Raw genomic sequence first — 19,504 nt, 5'->3', positions numbered from 1 at the left:
CCTTAAACTAAATTGAAAATTTAACTTTGGACTAAAAATGTAAATTTGAAGAACATTTTGTGAATAATTTCTTAGCTTTGTTTTTTGTTAGCTTCATTTTTAGTATGTAATCAAATTAATTTACAATCTAAAACTTATTAATCTAAATTTCAAAAATCTGTTAGAAGCATTATTATTATTCATCTCAAGTTTTTATCCCAAAACTGTTATTTTAAGACATAAATGTTAAAACCTAGTTATTTTTTTAACAAAGTATTAATTACGTTTGCTGGCCAGGCTGCTTCCTATATATGTTCTTACTAAGAGCTTAGGAACCCTTGAAAATTAATTTATAATGTGTAGTTATATATAAGTACGCACTTTTGGGTCTATTTTTAGTTTAAAATTAAGTTTAATGTAAAAAGATATGTTAAATAGTATAACAACATTACTGTAAAGCTACTTTGAATGTGTCTTATAAAAAAATTAATTATGACAATTTGTTTTATCTATATGATAGATTTTTTGTATCAAATTAAATTTTAGTAATAAACATGTGAAAATTGTTAAAAATTTCAGGTTTATAAGTGATTTTTGTTAAAAATTCCGGGTTTTTCCAGTTTTTTTTTTCAACATTTCTCAAATTCCAGGTTTCCAGGTTTAGTGATTCATGGATTCCCTGTTAACACTATTTTTAATTTTTAACCTTATTGAAAACCATTTACTTTTCTGAACAAGTGTTACGTTTTAAGCACTACAAAAAAATTGAAAACAGAAAAAAAGTCTGAAAAAACTGAATAAAGTAATTTCTAAAACCACTCACCTTTCTCAAAACTTTCGTCTTCTTGTTCGACCTGCTCTTCAACAACTTGTTCAGTTTCATTTCTGGGGCTTCCCAGTTCTTCGGTGGCAACCTGCTCCATGAAGCTCATATCGAACTCGTACTTGACTGGTGCTTTCTCGTCACTAGCTGATCTCAGCTTCGTGTTGCTACTGACAACCGAGTTGGCAAGCATCGACGCTTTCTGCTTGCGCACGCTCTCTGGTGGTTAAAATCATTAGTTATAAAAACTGATTAGGTTTTGTTCTTTAAGGTACTTGTAAATAATATAATATCACTTTTATTTTCTATAGAAATGTTATAGAATAATGCAATTTACCCTCAGGGTCTTCGCTCTCAGAAGTGATTATGACGTCGTTTATCCTTGGCGAACCGGAACTGGCCACCGATGACGTCACTGATTTCGATGAGGTCACGCTCCTGTTGCCGGACGGCGGTTGTTCGGGAACGGTGGGTTTCGGCTTCGGGGACGTTTTAGGTTCGCGGTTGACTTGGATGTAGGAGGTGGGAACAATTCCGCTCCTGTCACCAGATGGCGTCTTTGCTTTGTACCTGGATTTAAGCAGATGTTAGCACTGAACTTTCAGATTGAATGTTCTATTAGTTTAAAAAAAAAAATACTTTTTTACTTAATTTTGTTAAGTAAAAAAACTGAAATACACTGTAAATCTTTATTTGAAAATTTCAAATTGTGCCTAACTTGTATATCCAATGTGTAAATATTGAAAGATTTCTTAACTATGGTAAACTTAAACAAGCCCGTTAGTATCTTTTTTGTTATTTTTTTTTGAAAAAGCAGAAAAATGGACCAAATATATTACACTCTAAGTATAAGCATCAATTTAACAGTTTATCTATTAAGCTAATTTAAACAAAACAGTTTTACTTGATTTTTGAGCACTTTGTAAATTTGCAGATAAATTACACTAAAAACAAATAATTTCAAAGAGTAAAAAAAAGAATTTTCATGTTTAAAAGTAATAAAAATATTTTATCGTTAATAAAATTTACTTAATAAATTTGTGTTATTTCTACAACAGTTAGTTTTTTACTTGATGGATTTATAAAGCTTGTTTTTGCTGAAACTACAAAAAAAACATATGATTTACACAAAGGTGAAAATAAAAAAAGTGCTAAATTGTTTTACTATTAAAATTAGGGTGATTAATTGTTCATTGCTTGAATTAAAATAGAATATTTATAAAATATTTTTTTTTAATTTTTTTAAAATTTATCCTTAAAACTAATATGCAAGAAAAGCATTAATTTACGATATAATTTTTTATTCTACTTTAGTGTAACAAATTAAAACTAAATGAATTAATTTGGTAAAAAAAATTGGTTGTTATTTAATTTATCATTGAGAAAAAAACACAAAATTTATAGATTGTGGGTAATTTATATCAGTTTTAGTTGTTTTAACAATAATTGTATTAATTGTTTAATATTTAAAGTTTGAAAAAGCAAAAATTTTAATAGTTTTGCTGGATTGTTTTTGACCATTTTTATACTTTTAAGTTTTATATTTTCATATTGTCTTGAATTTAAATGTTTTAAAATGTAAATAGTAAAGGAAATGTCTGAGAACAAATTCAAAAATACTTACATACAACTTAAAGTCAAAAATTTAAGTGATAATACTTTACCAGTTATTACTTTATAATTTATCTTTACCAATTGATTCATTCAAACTAACGCTTATCATGTAAAGTTTTAACACCTTTTTGTTATACAAAATGCGCGGGTTTTTAATAATCTATTATGACGTATGAGAGTGCCATTGTTTCAAGATTTATCAGCAATTAATTGGCGTTTAAGTGCTCTTTACAGATTACACTGCTACAAAGAATTTATTTAAACTTTTTATAGTTCAAATAATAATGTTGTTTTATTTTAATTGTTATTAAAACCTATAAAATTTCGGCAAAATCAAACAACATTTTGCTTAAGTGTTATAAGAGTGCTACAAATGTATGCGAACATAGTAATACAATTATTGCATTTGAGGATCAAAATATCTGGTTCAAGAGTTTTAAACTCTGTAAAATGATAATAAAACATCAATGCTTTTTTTTTGAAATTATTGTACTCATATCAGTAGTTCTCTAACTTAGAGGGCAATATAAATAAAACTTTTGATCTACTTTATAAAGAAAAATGTTTGGACAACTTATAAAAAAAAAAAATCTTCCGTATAAGGTTAAATTAGTACGTACTTATAAACCAATTATTAGATTAAAAAAAAAGTTATTAAAGTAACTAACTTATTTAAATGTTAGTTACAAGTAACTAGTAACAAACCAGTTGTTATCAACTTTCTTCATGAGTACAATTTCATCACCCTTGCTCATTTGCATCTCACGATTGGTGCTCCCCCTAAAATCAAACTTCGCAGTTGCACTACCAGGGCTGTGAACGTCTTCAGATATCTGCAAAATATTGAAAAATTAAGACTATTAATTTCAAGTGTTTTTGAAAAGTAGAAATTACTATTTATTTGATGTTATTTCAACGTAAAAGTTCATTAGTTGCTGTGAAAAAAAATCAAACATTTATTATGATAAAAATTTACAACTGATTCTTTACATTTAGAAAAGTGACTAGTGTGTAAACTATTACTGAATTCTAAATTTATTCGGGTAAAAAAAATATTTCATTTTAATTTTGTTAAGAGAATAGAAGTCCTACACTATGTCTAAAATTACTAACTACAACACAAACTATTGTTTTAAAAGAGAAAGTTGTTTTACTATTTTTGTGTTTTAGTATTAGCTAAAATAGAGAGCAAAACATAATATTAAAAAAAAAACTTTATAGATTCATTTAAGTTTTGCATTATCAAGCTAGATATTTGTTAAGTTTTATAACAACTTTGTTTACAACATATTTTTGTAGAGTATATTTACTAAATATACTTTAGAAATAAAACATTTAAAACTTAATTGTTTAAAATAAATACTTAATAATTACTTTGAGATGTTCTTTTAAAATAATTAAAACTCTAAAAAGATTACAAATTAATCAATTTAAGTGTATCATGGTTAAAAATAGATTAGAAATTTTATACCATTGCTAAAACTAAATAAGCCATATTATGTGATAACCATAACTAGAAAGATTTAAATACTTCGATATTGAATATTTAAATATCATCAGAGTAACAAACTATTTGAAATAGTTTAACATTTAGTCAAAAGGTCACAATCTAAATTAGGTCGTGACAACTAAATGTTAAAATTTAGTGGTTGCCTTGCATAACTGACAAAAATGCAGCTTGAAAAATTGACATATATTTTATTATTATTTATTCCTAACTGATGTCCACGAAACTGTTCACTCATACAAAATAAATCGTTGATAAAAAGATTCAGTACTTTTAAAATCAAGTTTTTGAAATTTTGAAATATTTATTTTAGATTTTAATTACACCATAATAAGCAAATTTGTATCCCAAAGCTTTATAATGTATAAATTTTTGTTTATGGTTATATGTTTTTTAAGTAAAAATGAAATAACGCATCTTTATTAGTAAATATATATAATTATTCAGCAAAAAAAAAAAAAACAAGACTACTATAGTTGATAGGAACGAAACCTTATTACCACTTGAATCAACAATTTTTATTTATTTATTTGAAAACAAACCAGGTTAATATAGTTGATAGGAACGAGTCCCTTATTACCACTGAAATCAACAACTAATTTTTGTATTAATATAAAAAACTAACCAGGTTAATATAGTTGATAGGAACGAGTCCCTTGTTACCACTGGAATCAACAGCAGTGTACCAACTTTCGTTCTTCTTATGCAGCACTTGCACTTTCTCACCTTTCTGCAGCCTCAACTCTCTGTTGGTCTTTCCATCGAAACTGAACTTTACTTTTCCGTATATCGCTGGTGTGTTTGGTGCCTGTGAAAAATTTAGTGTATTAATTTGAAGTTGTGTTTTGTACTTTAAATTAAGAGGGTAAATATTATTTTATATATACTTCTAATAACTTGTATATATATATACACAATAATACAATTTAAAATGTTAAAAAAATTCAAAATACTCATTAAAACCGATTTCTTAGAGTTTGATATCTATTTGTTTTATAATATCTAATACACTGTTATCTAATCTAAATTACAATTTATAATTGATCGCATCAAATTAAAGTCCATTAAATTCAAAGTATATAAAAATTTAGTTAGTCTAAAAAACTTTCCATGTCAATAATATAAAACTTGTATAAAGAGATGTTGGTCTAAAAATGATGTTGTAAATATTAACATAATATTAATTTTTTTAGATATAAAAAAGTTTAACTGAGTTAATTTTGTTACTCAAAATTTAATAAAATGTTTTGACAAGTGAAGCATATTTTCGAAACACAGTTAATTTGTTGTATAAATAAGTTAAAAATTACTCATTTTAAAATTAGTCATGAAAAATAATTGCAAAAATCGTGCAGCTAAAATGTAAAATTAACAATCAGCAAATAAGGCATAAGTAATTGCTTGAATTTAAATTGCTATGAAGGTCATCTTAAGTTTAACTAAAATGTTTTTATTAATAGAAAAGGATAAACTAGTTTTTGTAAATTGAACTTGTTTATTTTTATCATATTGTTATAACATAAACATTTACAATTTTTTTATCAACAAATGAAACTTAAATTTTGTTTTCTTAATAGTTCAAACTTTTTAAAATTTAAATCTTAAGTTTTTGACAACTTATAAGTTATAAACAAACAATATATTACTCAAACTATTTTAAAGAAAATTAAAAAAATCACTAACCTCTTGTTGTTGTTGAGTTTTTCCTGCCATATTATTTGCATTTGGTGGAAAAACTGTTGAAAAGTTAAAAAAAAAAAATATTAAAAACTGTACTTTACAAAAGTTCTTTGGCTAACATAATTAATAGTAGATTTTTGTTTAGATAAACATTCTAAAATTAAATTAAACGATTAGTTTTTAGAAAAATTCAAAATAAACAAAAGCAAAGGAAACTTAATACAGCTAATTAAATTAATATATTTTAATATTGTTAATTTATTTAAAGCAGCTGTACTTTATCAAGAACTTAAAAATTGGCTGTTTTTAAAATGTTGTTGATTTTAATGATAATTAATGAATTTTGTATTAGTAGTTGAAGTATTGGCATATCATTTGCAAAAATATTATTTTTTAAAATGATTATAATAAATTTATTTTAATAAATGTTAAATATTAACCTTACTACTCCTATAATAACGTACTTGAAAAAAAAAAATGTTATTATAAAAGTATTACAAAATAAAAAAAATAACCGTTGATAAAAAAAAAAAAACTGCTTTACTTAATAGCTATAAACCTTTTAGTAACACTAACAAGTAAGATGTTGTTTTTGCAATTTCAACAAATTAATTTAATTTTTTATTTAAAATTTAGAACAGGAGTTAGTTTTCAGCAGAGGAGATAAAAAATCGATAATTTTCAACGAACCTTTCATTAAAGTGACATTTGAATGGGAAAACTAAAAGTTACGTCACTGCATAAAATTTTGTGCAAATATAGAAAAATTAATGTTTTACATGTTTTTGATTTTCAAGAGAACTTCACGTTTTTTATGTATATTTCTTGTACTTTTTGTAAAGGTGTTATAAAAGTTCCAGACAAAGAAACATACAAAAGGTTTGTTGTTCTTTGTAAAAGTAAATCTTTTTTTTTATAGATACTATGTGTAAAGGTTTTTTTTCTTTGTGAGTAAAATATAAACGTTTATTTGTAAAGGAATTAAACACAACTTTTTACGTGAAATGTTTTATGTACAATTTAAAACTTTAAAATTTTCGCCATGAAATCAAAAATCCATTAAAACCTATTGTTTGAGCTTAGCTGAAAATTCAACTCAAAGTTCGTGCAATATTTTAGCGAAAAAAAAGCGTATTTAGGACTAATTTGAAGTCCTAATCGAGTTTAATGCCAACACAAATAGAAGCAAAAACCATTACAGTTAACGTTGTGCTGGTAGAGTTTAATAATTGAATTACGGATAAAATTGTGTTTAATAAAAGCAATAAATTCGACATTTATTGGTCAATTTTGTTTGTATATGAGGGGAAATTATTTCATCGAAATTCTTTTAAAAAATGCGGTAAGGGAATAATGTATTTTAAACTTAAATACCGTTTAATAAAGTATTTTTTAAGTTTAAAAAAATTTTATTATAAAAAATTTTATTATAAAAAATTCGTTGTTGTTTTTTAGTAAACTCGAATTAATTTGATTATCAAGAACTTATCTTGTAGATTTAGAATAAGTATAAAGTTTTTATTAAGATAAACACTTAATAGTTAAGAAAAAGAACTATACTAATTTCATGACAAAAAGTCAAATTAACTTGATATTTTTTCTAAAAAAATCCTTTAAGGTTTGTCAGGGGATAATCATGGTAATCAAAAAAAGTTTTCACAAAAGGTTTCAAACGAAATCATTAAAGCGCATCAAGGGTAATTAATGACGTGTGACATTAGTCATTATGATGTAATAATGTACACAAAATATGACAGGCAACTGTTGATCATCAACTGTTCATTATAAGTGTAATTTCGCACTTAGAATAAGTAGAGTAAAGTTTATGAAAGTATCCTAAACTTTTTTAATATGTTTTAATTTAATTAAAAAGCCTAAGAAAATTAACTTATCTTTTAATTTAATTACAAATCGTTTTAATTAGTAAAAAAGTAAAATGATTCAATACTAATTTATCACTACACTTAATAAACAGATAAAAAAAGTATGCAGTATGTACTAGGCACCATATTTATTCTCAAGAGCTAATTTTAAAACACTGGAGGAATTACAATTAAAAGATTAATTTAACTATTTTTGACTAACAAAAAATAAACAAACAAATACTAAATGATTAAAATGATTCAAACAAACCTTCACTGTATGTTGAAGTAGGTCTGCTGTTATTTGTTGAACTTGAAGCTTGCTTTCTTAAAAATACGTCGTTACTGTGAAAAAATACTTTGAGTTAACAGTTAAACTTATTAAATAAAAAACACTAGAAATAAACACAAAAAACTAATAAAAATTTGCTTATAAACAGAACTATTATAAACTGATATAAAACTACATGAAAACAATTAAAGTAGCTTTATTAATATTTTACAAACTTTTTAGCAATGTGCACATCTAACGAATGTTTTACGTTAGAACTGTGAATCACGTTTTATGAAAACGAGAGAATTAATTTGAGAGAATAAGAAAAAGTATTTTAAGTAGAAATTTTGGTTATTAGATAAAACCAGACAGTTGTTTATTTAAAACAGACGGAACATCTTACTTAATTAACAATAACTTTATTAAATTATCTGTTTTTACAACATGCAAAAGTATGTTGATAAAGTCTCAAGTGCTAGATATTTTATAAATTATTAAGCTAACTTAAACACATTTAATTAACTTCGTAGCCAAATTTAACTTTTGCAATACACTAGTGTAAACATATATAAAAATATAAAATTTATTTAATTAACTTTTTTTAAGTAAAAAAGTAAAGTTCTTGTTGACTATAATTTTGCTTTTTATAAACAAGCTTACAAAACAAGTTGATTTTTAATATAAAAAAATATATACAATTGAACATTTGCTATTTAAATTTACAAATTTATTAGTTTATACAGTACCACTAAAATACAAATGAAATTGAAATAAATAACAAAAATAGTTTAATATAAATAAATTAGTAGAAAATAAGGACATTACATTTATTTTAAACATCAACAACTTTTCAAAGCATCATAAACTTAACTTACTTTATTTTTTATAATAAATTTAAGTATTTAAAACAACTCTATATTAAACAAAAACTTTTGCATAAGTTAATTATAACGAAAACAATTAAATTTACAAAGGAAAAAAAAATTCAAAAACAACATTTTTTTTTAAAAGACACTTACAAGTTAAAATGATACTTATACTATTTGACTCAAGAGCACCAAGTAAATGTTTAATTTTTTTACGATTAATTCCGCTAGATAATGCTATAGAGAGATGTTGTATTTTTTAATGATGGCTTTTATCAGTATTAAAAAATCGTTAAATCTGAAGTTTATAAATTTAAGCTAAATCTTTATGGAAAACAGTTATATTTAAAACACATCAGATAAAGAAAGTTTTTGATCTTTGTGTTTAAATTTTGAAAGAAACTTGAGCTAAACTTAACAGTAAGACGATTAAACTTTAATTTTGCTTTAAATGTCTAACATATTCATTTTTGTACTTAAACAATGTTTATTTATTTCATATATCAAAGTTTAAAGTTACATAAACCTGCCAATGTGCAGAAAGAACTTCCTCTACAATCTAATGCATTAAAACCGCATTTATTAAACTATGTTCAGATAAAAACCCAAACTAGACTTTAATCTTACCTCTTTAAACATAATGTGTAACTTGTTTGTCCACAGCAAATGTTAAGTGAAACATTGAAACCAAAAATGTGACCGTTTATTTCATTAAAATGACACAAATTAGAACAATATTTTAATGTGCAAATTATATTTCGATATAAATGTTGATGCTCTTTAAGTTTTACGTAAAAAGGTATTAAACTTTTCCAAAGTAATAAATCCATAAGCAATTTAAATACTTTTTGTCTCAAATGGTGTAGTGATAAAACTCCAAATATGTTAAGGTTTCAATTGACCTTTTAAATTTTGTTGCTTTACAGGATTTTTCATACATTTAACAGAAAAAAACTCACAAATTAAAAAAAAAATCAGCAAATAAATTTAACTATTTAATTTTAAACATTTACAAGATGCAAATATGAACAGCAGTGTTTCGAAAGACTATCCAGTAAAAACGAAACTACAGTGAAGAAAAATATTAATAATTTATATTTGAATGAAAATACTAACTTATATAATCCCTATGCATGTTTGGCAAGGAAAATTTTTCCAAGTTTCATTTATTGTTAAATTGTTCTTAACAAATTATTTATTTTGTCATGAAATAAATTTTACTACTTAATTTTTTACTTACAAATCAAATAAAAAAATAGCTTTCTAAAAACTTATGAAATATTAAACACTGAGAAATAAATCAAGATTATGAATTTAGCAGTTGTTTGAAATTATTATTGTTACAAAATTAATTAAAAGTTCAACAATTTCAACAAGCAGCTGTTGCGAATTAGCTAAATATTATATTATCAAAGTATTAAAAAAAAGTATAAAACAAACCTAGCTCCCGATGATGTAGAGGTATTTCTGTTAGCCTGTGTTAAAAATTTATTTATTATAAAAAATATACACAATGAAAAATTATATAGTCTGTAAACTTGAAAAGCTACTCAATTTCGTGGACATACAAAACATTATACACTATTTGATAGTAATCAAGGTTGTTTACAAGTTATACTCAATGACTGCATGTTGTAGCTAAACGACTATCTTTTAAAATTACTGAAAATAAAAACATCATAGAACTTACTATTTGATATTAAAATACATTTTCAGCAAATTGTACTTATAATTGTTTAAAATTAGTTAAGTAGTAGTCGTTGTAGTATAAATTGTTACCTTATAAAAATAAAATTTTAAAATAACTAGTTAGAAATACTAAAAGCTTTGGTGTTGCATAAACAGTTTATGTGAAATCCAAACATTCGTAATTTGGATAGAGGTTATTGTGTTTTATGGAAGTTACTCGAAACCTTAACTCAAAAAATATTGCAAGTTTAACAAAAGAGTTAAAATTAAAGCTGTCTAAATATTTACAATTAGCAGACATCTTACATTTTCTTCAAAGAAAGGCATTATCTAAAATTATGACTAAAGAATCAAATTCAAATCACTAAAAATTCAATCAAAACATTTTTTTTTCAATACTTGGTAATAACAATTTAAAGTTTTTAAGTAAAATCTATATCGTTTAGTATATAATGGATATCTCAAACAATCAAAGCTAGGCCTACAACCTATTTGCTATTTTACATATTACCATATGCTAATAGTATTTAAAAAAAATGTTTTCTAAAATTTTACAGTGTTTTCAAAGTTAGTTCGTAAAAAATATCTATGTACAATATACATTAACAAACGATAAAAAAATGATTAGAAAAATAATTGAATGTTAGTTTAAACTTAAATGGTATAATGAAAACTAAAAAATGTACAAAATATAATTTGAAGTTATTCTAAATCTTAATTTATATGATTTCTTAATTCAAGCTGATCTTATCTAAAGCTATAACAAACAAAAAACATAATTATAAATTTTGAAAGTTTCAAACACTCATGTCAACTTTTAAAATATTTAAGCATCACTTTTATTAGAGAAAAAATTGTCAGTTGTTAAAAAAACACGTTTAGAACAACTTTGTTATAAAATATTAGTATCCTCAATAAGTAGTTTAACTCAAGTTTTTTTACACAAAAAAACTATACAAGTAAACATCAAACAAAAAGTAAAAACAATCAGACATAATCAAACATTATTTGATTTTATAAATTTTAACACTAAGATTATTAGCTTAAAATTTTTAAGATACAACAGTGCTTTTGAAAAGTGAAAGCAAATTTTATGTGTTAAATAACTACTAACTTACATTTTTCAGAAATAAAAATAAAACAATTATATTGTTTTAAGAAAAATTAAGGTTAGAATTCAAAGTAATTTAAAGCTATCTAGTTAAACTAGAAGTATAAACTGTAAAAATATTCGTAATTAAAGTTTTAAGTTAAAACTTATTCTAGATAACTAACTTATAACCTATTGAAGTATTGAAGCTATTTTTCATAATAATAAAAACTCAAATAAAAAAAGAACTTATTAAAACACTCCATATTAACATTTTTATCACAAAACTACAATCACAGAAAGCCAAGTGTAGTAAAAATACACAGCATGCTAACAACACACGAAGCATGCTGAAAAGTGCGACAATATGGTCGTTTCATTTCTTACCGCTTGAATATCAGGAATTTTTTTCTCAGTCAACGGGACTTTTTCGGGTGGCAAATGAAAGGTGGTGTCATCGAACATTGTGGTCCACTTTCGCACTTCATCGCTGGTCGGAAACATTTTCTCTACCTCGCTCGCTATGCTCGACTGATTACGAATGTACAAATATAAATTGTTAATAAAAAATATTGCCTACTGTTAGTAAGAATGAGCTAATTTCACCATAATCAATAGAAGCAAGCCTTATAAAAATATACCACATACAGTTTTGTATTAGCAACAATAAAAGTATGCAATTCAACTAAATATAATCGAAAATGATGTTCAATAAATGATGATAAAACTTAATTAAATATCAGTTTTTCGAATACTAAAAGCATTTTTTGTTAATGAAAACATTGTTTACTTAAATAAAGTTACAGTTGATCTATAACAAAAGTACCACGAAAATTACTGTATTTTAACCAAATACCAATCAGTTAATTTAAAGATATAATGATTGTAATCTTAATAAAACAGAAACAACCCATATTGAGATTTACTCTGACTTGATTATAATTACTTTCAGAAAACTATTTAAAGGATAAATTGGTGCACAGTTATATAGATTAGAGTCTCCTAAGGAAAATAAACAAAATGCTTATATAAAAGAGACTCTAAATGCTTATGAAATTTTTTTAGTAACTTTTTCTTACTAAAAGAAATAGTTTTTAACAATTATGTGCTTTTCCCATTTAATAACTATAAAAGCATATAAACTCACAACAGACTGTGAACAAATATAATAAAACTAACAAACATTACATTATCATCAATGATATCTTAAAAAAAAACTGCATTTGTTATTGCTAGTAGTTTTAAGTAAAATTAATCAATACTAAATCAAGTTTTAAAAAAGTTCAATAATTTTAGTTGCACAATTAACAGCAAAAAGTATTTTTTCAACCAAAACATTGAAACAAAAAACTAAAGTTAACTAAGGTTAACAGTAATTAACACATTTTACAAAAAAAAAAAACAAATAAAATCAATAATTAAAAGACTTAGTAGTTAAATTAACCAAAAAATATAGAGACTAACATCCACTAACATACAAATAAGTGAAATGCAAGACTTACAAGTCTAGTATTATATACAAAATGCACACAAATAAGAAATATTCTATTAATAGAATTTATCTCAATTACCACTTATTAAGAGTGTGTCTAACTATGTCAAGTTCATGTAGCCGTTATTTGCTGTGTCTCTTTGGGATTTAAAACTTTTGAAAAAGTAGTTAAATAATAAATGAGTTTTTGTTCGCAAAAACAAATTTTGTTATTTAATCAATAAATTGTCAATTAAGACTAAATTAATAGTTTCAAAATGGATTTATAAAACTTTTTTCTTATTTTATTATACAGGTTAAAATTATAGTAATATACAGTTATAGTTATAACAGGTAAACACTTACTTTAAAGATAAATTCGTTTTTAATTTTAAACAGTATTTTTAGTAATACTTTAAGCTTTTTAACTTTTTACCGCTTAGCTAAGAAGCATTAACGCATGATTACAACTGTTATTATTTTTTTAAATTAAAGAACTTAAATCAAAAAAAAAGTTTAAGGAAACTATACTTTGGAAAAATACTTACTTTAACTTGTTAAATAATTTGATTAATGATTAACACTTGATTGAAGAGAAATAAAATGTAATTAATCAAAACAACAAACTAAACATATGCGCACTGTATTACATGATGCAAAACAGACTGCATAAACTTTACACATTTTAAATACTTTAAAGAGGTGGAAATATTCCTTTCACTTGAACAATAAAACTTATTGTTGTTATTTATACCTCATTTTTATGCAGGTCATAAGCCTTTACAGGTGCTTTATTAAGATACGTTTTATAGTATTTCGTGATACTTGAACCTTTTTAGGACGATACTTTTTGATACAGTGTACGAAAACAAAGCCTATGTGCTTAACAGTTCAAACAGCTCAAACGTCAAATCCGTGATGTCACAAAAGCTGCTTAAATACACAGAACAGCGCAAAAACAACATTGAAATGTAGCAAAGTGAAACAAAAACAAGCGCGTTTGAACAGCAGGGTGTAATCAGATGAAAACAATTGTTGTTTTTGGTTGCTTTAAAATAAAACAATTAAAAGTTCCGCAGGCTTTGTCATGCTATTTGAGATTTCAAACAAAACTTATTGAAAAAAAATAAATTTACACAAGTTTTGAACTAAATGAATAAAAGTGTCCCATCTTTTAGTAAAAAGTCACATGAAAACAAACAAAAGGCTTGAAACAGTTGTAGCAATTACAAAAATAACAAAAATGCACACAAAGCATTACGAAAATGACTGACAGTTATTTTGTATTTGTTTTTGGCAACTAAACATACATGTTTAACTTAGAGGGCGTACTAAGACAAAAGTAAGTTAATTTAACAAGCTGCGAAATGACCAAACAAACCTGTAACACTTTATCGAAAATTGCAGCTTAAAATCCAAATCAAAAGCCTCACGAATACACAACACAAGCAATAAATAACACAGTGTCAGCACAAAAAGCAATGTGACTACTTTCAATTTTCGAAAACAAAACAGGAGTGCTTTCGCAGAGGGGTGTAATTAGCTATTCACAATGCATTTTGCGGTATGCACTTTTCGAGGGTGCTCTGGAAATTAGCCCCCACTCGTCGCAGCCTTCAATGTCAAATGCCACGAAAGTGACGTCACAATGGGCTGAAGTAATGCGCAGTATGTTGTACGGGAAAATTTGTTTTCGCAATTTAAAGGGTTTTCAAAAGTAGTAATCCGAAAGTAAACGGGATGAGGCCTTTTGTGGCCGGATTGTGTGTTTTTTTTATCTTGGAAGCAAAACTTTACATGTTTACGATGCTTACTTTTAAAGAATGACTGAACTACTTCCTTGTCGAAATTAGCATACTTTCAATTTTTTTTTGTGTAAAATTTATTTGAATGATATCCTTTCAATACAAATATGTTTTGCAAATATTTGAGCAAATATACATACCTTCTTAGATGAAAAAAATCTTTTAGCAAATATTAAATTCTAAGGTAAATTGCATTTTTGAAATGAAAATATCTTATAAAAAAGGTTATGTTTTTTGTAAACGGATTGTCGAAATTTTTGTAGAGATTTTAATATTATGAAAACTTGAAAATCCTCTTGTTTGTTTAAATTTTACTCCTTCAGTAATTCATTTATGAAGTTTTCAAATCAGCTACTTAAAAATTTAAAAAGGATTAACATTGTAAAGGTGAACTCATCTTTTGTTATAAAAATTTTGTCAATGTTAACATTAGTTTGGTACTAAAATCTTCCAAGTTTTAATGATTAAAAACAACTTTTAATTACAATAGCTTTATTATACTTTACAGTATTTTTAGTCTATTTTAGAAAAAAAACTCTCATCTGTTTTGGTTACTTTGAAAGTCTTTTGAACGTTGTTTCTAGATCTATAATTTTATTATTGATATCCAAACTAAACCACTTATATATTTTAAAATATTTTAAACTATTATAAACTTTATGATAATTTTCAAGAGTTTACAGAGAAATAAATTATCAAAAACTTTTTTAACCAATTTTCTGACTAAGTTTTTCTATATTAAAAAATGCTTTTTATAAAGGGTTGCCATAAATTTTTATATGTTTACAGCAGTTAAAATTCATGGTCATAGTTCTATTATGTGCACATTCCTTTCTATTGTTAACTTTATATGGTCATTAACTTTTTTAAACTTAACAATCTTTTTTACAACCTTTTATGTACATCTGAGTAAAAACCTTTTAGTTGTTTACAATGTAAACAATTAAAATTAATGAAGTAATATGATCTATTTCATACTTAGAAATGAAACAGAATATACTTAAATGATTTTATAAGAAACAATTAAAATCATTATGATCTATTTTAAGCTCGAGAAATAAAACTTAATATAATCAAATGATTTAAAAAAATAGTTTAAATAATAAAACATGTGAGAATATACAATGTAAAGTTACATTTAGCTTCTAGCAAACAATGAAAAATATTAAAACAAACAAATATTTCAAAACTGATTACACAAAAATAATGAAACGAACAAACAAATATTTAATCAAAAAATTCCAAACACGCAACTTTTATAGAAGTACTTAATATTTTTCTGTGTGAAATTCTTTAAGCTTTGAATTAAACCAGATTCCAAATCTACTTCGCTCATTGAAAACAAAAAGTTTTTACTTAGAAATTTCAACTAAAAATATTCTTGTTTCAAACTGCAATGTAAAAGTACAAATATGTCGTACTTTTTATAATACTACAACTACAGAAACTTGAAGTAAAAAACACAAAACTAAAGTTTCAAAAATTTCAAGCTTTATAAATTTTACTAGTCTGCAAACTTCTTATTAAGACAATAAAGTGAGCTGCAATTGTATAAAGTAAAACAATTAACAGTACAAAATCGTACTATGTACTCACAATGATTTAAAATTTTTGTTAAATAAACTTAATTGGCACATTTATAATCACAAACACGTATTACTGCATAAGTAGTCATTACATAAAAACATTTTTGTTTTCTTTTTAGTGTAAAGGCTTAACTTTATACAACATTAAATACACTTTATTGAATAGAATATTACATTTTTCTAGTTTTTAAACGTAACTACTTTTAAAATAAACATCAAGTACTTATTAAAAAATTAAATTTATTTTTATCAATGTACATTATAATTTTTTTTTTAACTATAAGTAAATTTATAGAGTTTACTTTATTATAAAAAGAAAGTAACACATTAATTATACCGGAGAAGTAGGACATACGTTTAGAAACTTCATTCAACACAAACCTAAAAATACTATTTAGATTTCTACTTATTTTGCCAAGTACAGTAAAACAAATACCTTAAGATGTAGCCAAAACCAACAAACCATTTCAAAAGCTAGTATGTACAGTAAGAAAACTAATACATAAAATGTGTTTTCAGAAACACTGTTGACTTTTTGATTTATAGGTTAACAGAAAACTGCATTATCAGCACATAAATTACAAAGTCACATGGCTGTTCAAAAAAAAAAAAAAAAAAAAAAACAAACCGTAGTCGAGTTCGTTCTGATTCCGTTCTGTGGAAGTTGCAGTGTGTTGCTCTTAATTGTGACGTCATTGTTGTGATCGAACGAGTTGGCTTTGGTGATGTCAAACGAATTTCTTTTGGTGACGTCGAAAGAATTTCTCTTTGTGACGTCATAGTTCCTGTTCGATGAGGATGAGGCCGCTCTGCTGGTATTTGACAACTTCGTCTTTTCTCTGGAGTTTTTGTAAACATATGTAAAGAAGCAAATTAAAAATTGTCACTATAAAATCTTTATTTACTAAGGTAAATTCAGCTGTACTTGTTTGAATTTAGTTTTTCTATATAATTAAAAAAAACATGGTGGTTTATGTAAAAATTAAATATAATTAAACAAACAAAGACTATAAAAATGTTATGTTTCTATAATCTTATAATCCATTTTTAAACCCTAAAATAAATTCAGTACCATTTTGAAAACTTGCATAATTAAAAAATAGTTTCATCATTAAACAATTTTTTCTGAGTCTTTTTATTAAATGTTTTTAAAGATCAAATATACATTAAAGAGTATCGTTTAATATAAGACCTGTTATATCTGGGTTGTTGTTCTTGATACGGGAGACCAGCTGAATTTAGTGGTTGGTAAGCTGATGATCTTCTACTCGATAATCCGTCATTTGTAGATGACGTTGAATTATACGAGGTAAGTCTGGATAATAAAGTGAAATGTTTCATTAAAGGTAATAGTTTAAAACAAAATTTGGATATAAAATCTTAGAATGAACTAAGAATCTTACTTAAAATTATTTTTAAATCATTTCAATACGTTTGATAAATTAAATAATAAAAATGTCTAATTGGAAAGGATAGTGACCACAATAAAAACAACAAATAGCTTTTTTCTAAATAAAAGAAAATCAAAATTACCTTGGACTGCTGAGTGATGAATGGTACGAATTCTGTTAAAAAATAAACATAAGCAAGTAGCTAGTAATAATAATTAAAATAAATACTTTTTTATGAACTCTTTAAAAAAAAAAAAACTATAAGTGTAGAATACAATGGAAAGTAATTTTTACAAAATAATATTAAATACAGTATTACTATGATATACACAGGATTAAAAATTACTGCATATCTAAAAACTATAATATTCTTTGCCAAACTTATTTAAACAGATGAAATCTTGTTTTTCAAGTAACCAAAGACACACAAAGTTTTATTTGAACATTGTATGTAAAAAAACTAATTCAACACGCACATGTGATAAAATTTGTACTGGCTTTATAATGATATATTCTACGTATTCAATGAAAAATTAAGGTCATAACTTTGTAACAATAAAAGTGTAACTGTATAGGGATAGATATCCTCAGAAACTTTGAACTTCACATTTATAAGCAATTTACCCACTGAATAATTAATGAATACTTTACATCAAACTTATATGAAAAGTTGTAAAGGTTTCCAACATAACTTGCCTTAAATTTTCATTTAAACTTAATAGCGTTTATAATTTAGCACATCATTTAAAGCAAAACAACAAATGGTACACAAAGGTCTTAATAAAACTTAAACTCATGCGATATAAAAACAATTTTAGTCAGTAATTATCAATCATTAATAATAAAAGCATGCAAATTTTGTACTAAAATCAAACAACTAAAAATACCATATTTGAGTATTTACAACGAAGTTCTGATGTTTTTCCGCGAAAACCTTTTACGTGCGAAGTAGCTTACAATACAAACAGCATTTTAATACTTGACAGTTTACTATTGCGATTACCAGATAAAAACATGTAATCCCTTAAACACGGTGTTAAAATGGTCAAATCTTATAATTACATGCACTACTACATATCTGCAGTCTGCATACATCATTTAAATTTTATTAATGCACTATTTAAGAAGAATTTCAACGGCAATAGAAACAGTATAAAACTTTTACGGTGAAAAAAAACAAAATAAAATCATAAAAATTGCTGCATAAGTAAAAGTGCTTGATCATTTAGCTTGTTTTGCTATTAATCAAACAGATGTTACAAATGTTTTTAAAAATGTTGTACAAACGTTATGAAAGCTAACACAAGAAAGTTTAGTTTATTTTATATAAAATTAATATAATATATAAAATCAAAAAACTTCGCGTGACATAATATTATTTGTGCCCAAATTTTAACACGAGTTAACAATATGTCAGATCTTATCAATACAACTGTAAATATGCAATAAAGCACGTTATGAACTACTTAAGATTAATTTGTACAATTTGTTTAACAAAATATTACCTTAAGTAGGTCACGAACAGACTTAGCTTACAAACTTTTAAGCGTATCAGAGTTCTAAGTTACACAAATTCCTGGCTTATACATGCCTTAAATTCATACCAACTGATACAATTTTTATCCAGATTTTAAAAATGGTAAGAATATCTGTTGAGTTGGCTTTTAAAAACGTCATTAAACATACACTAAGACTCTTTTACCTATAACTGTTTTTTTTTTATGACAATTAAAGTATATAAAAATACCAGTGATGTTGGTTTATCAATGTATTAAAGTGTATAAAAGTTTTATCAATTTACTATTAAGTTTGTTTCTGGTTATAAGTCATATAAATATATAGGATTAACTTATTTTGGTAGTAAAAT

The 19,504-nt window shown here is 24.8% G+C and overlaps 1 protein-coding gene across 3 annotated transcripts in view; it reads right to left on the bottom strand.

The window, feature by feature from the left end:
• LOC145835510 (uncharacterized) overlaps window positions 1–19,504 on the bottom strand; it is a 35,376-nt gene that overhangs the window by 929 nt on the left and 14,943 nt on the right. For 2 of the 3 annotated variants that reach the window (XM_082943150.1, XM_082943151.1), the window contains exons 8-18: window positions 17,780–17,811; window positions 17,439–17,561; window positions 16,875–17,085; window positions 11,772–11,915; window positions 10,046–10,080; window positions 7,737–7,810; window positions 5,607–5,659; window positions 4,549–4,731; window positions 3,122–3,249; window positions 1,140–1,372; window positions 803–1,021 (exon numbers count right to left, since the gene is read on the bottom strand). In XM_082943150.1, the coding sequence (XP_082799276.1) occupies window positions 803–1,021; window positions 1,140–1,372; window positions 3,122–3,249; window positions 4,549–4,731; window positions 5,607–5,659; window positions 7,737–7,810; window positions 10,046–10,080; window positions 11,772–11,915; window positions 16,875–17,085; window positions 17,439–17,561; window positions 17,780–17,811 (1,435 nt within the window). The remainder of the gene's footprint in view (window positions 1–802; window positions 1,022–1,139; window positions 1,373–3,121; window positions 3,250–4,548; window positions 4,732–5,606; window positions 5,660–7,736; window positions 7,811–10,045; window positions 10,081–11,771; window positions 11,916–16,874; window positions 17,086–17,438; window positions 17,562–17,779; window positions 17,812–19,504) is intronic. The other variant, XM_082943152.1, reaches the window with a different exon arrangement.

This window comes from Thalia democratica, chromosome 5 (genome assembly GCF_965202585.1).
Source record: "Thalia democratica chromosome 5, ktThaDemo2.hap1.1, whole genome shotgun sequence".
Lineage (NCBI taxonomy): Eukaryota > Metazoa > Chordata > Thaliacea > Salpida > Salpidae > Thalia > Thalia democratica.
The sequence above is the reverse complement of the archived record's forward strand: the minus strand, read 5'-3'. Positions and strand labels throughout refer to the sequence as shown.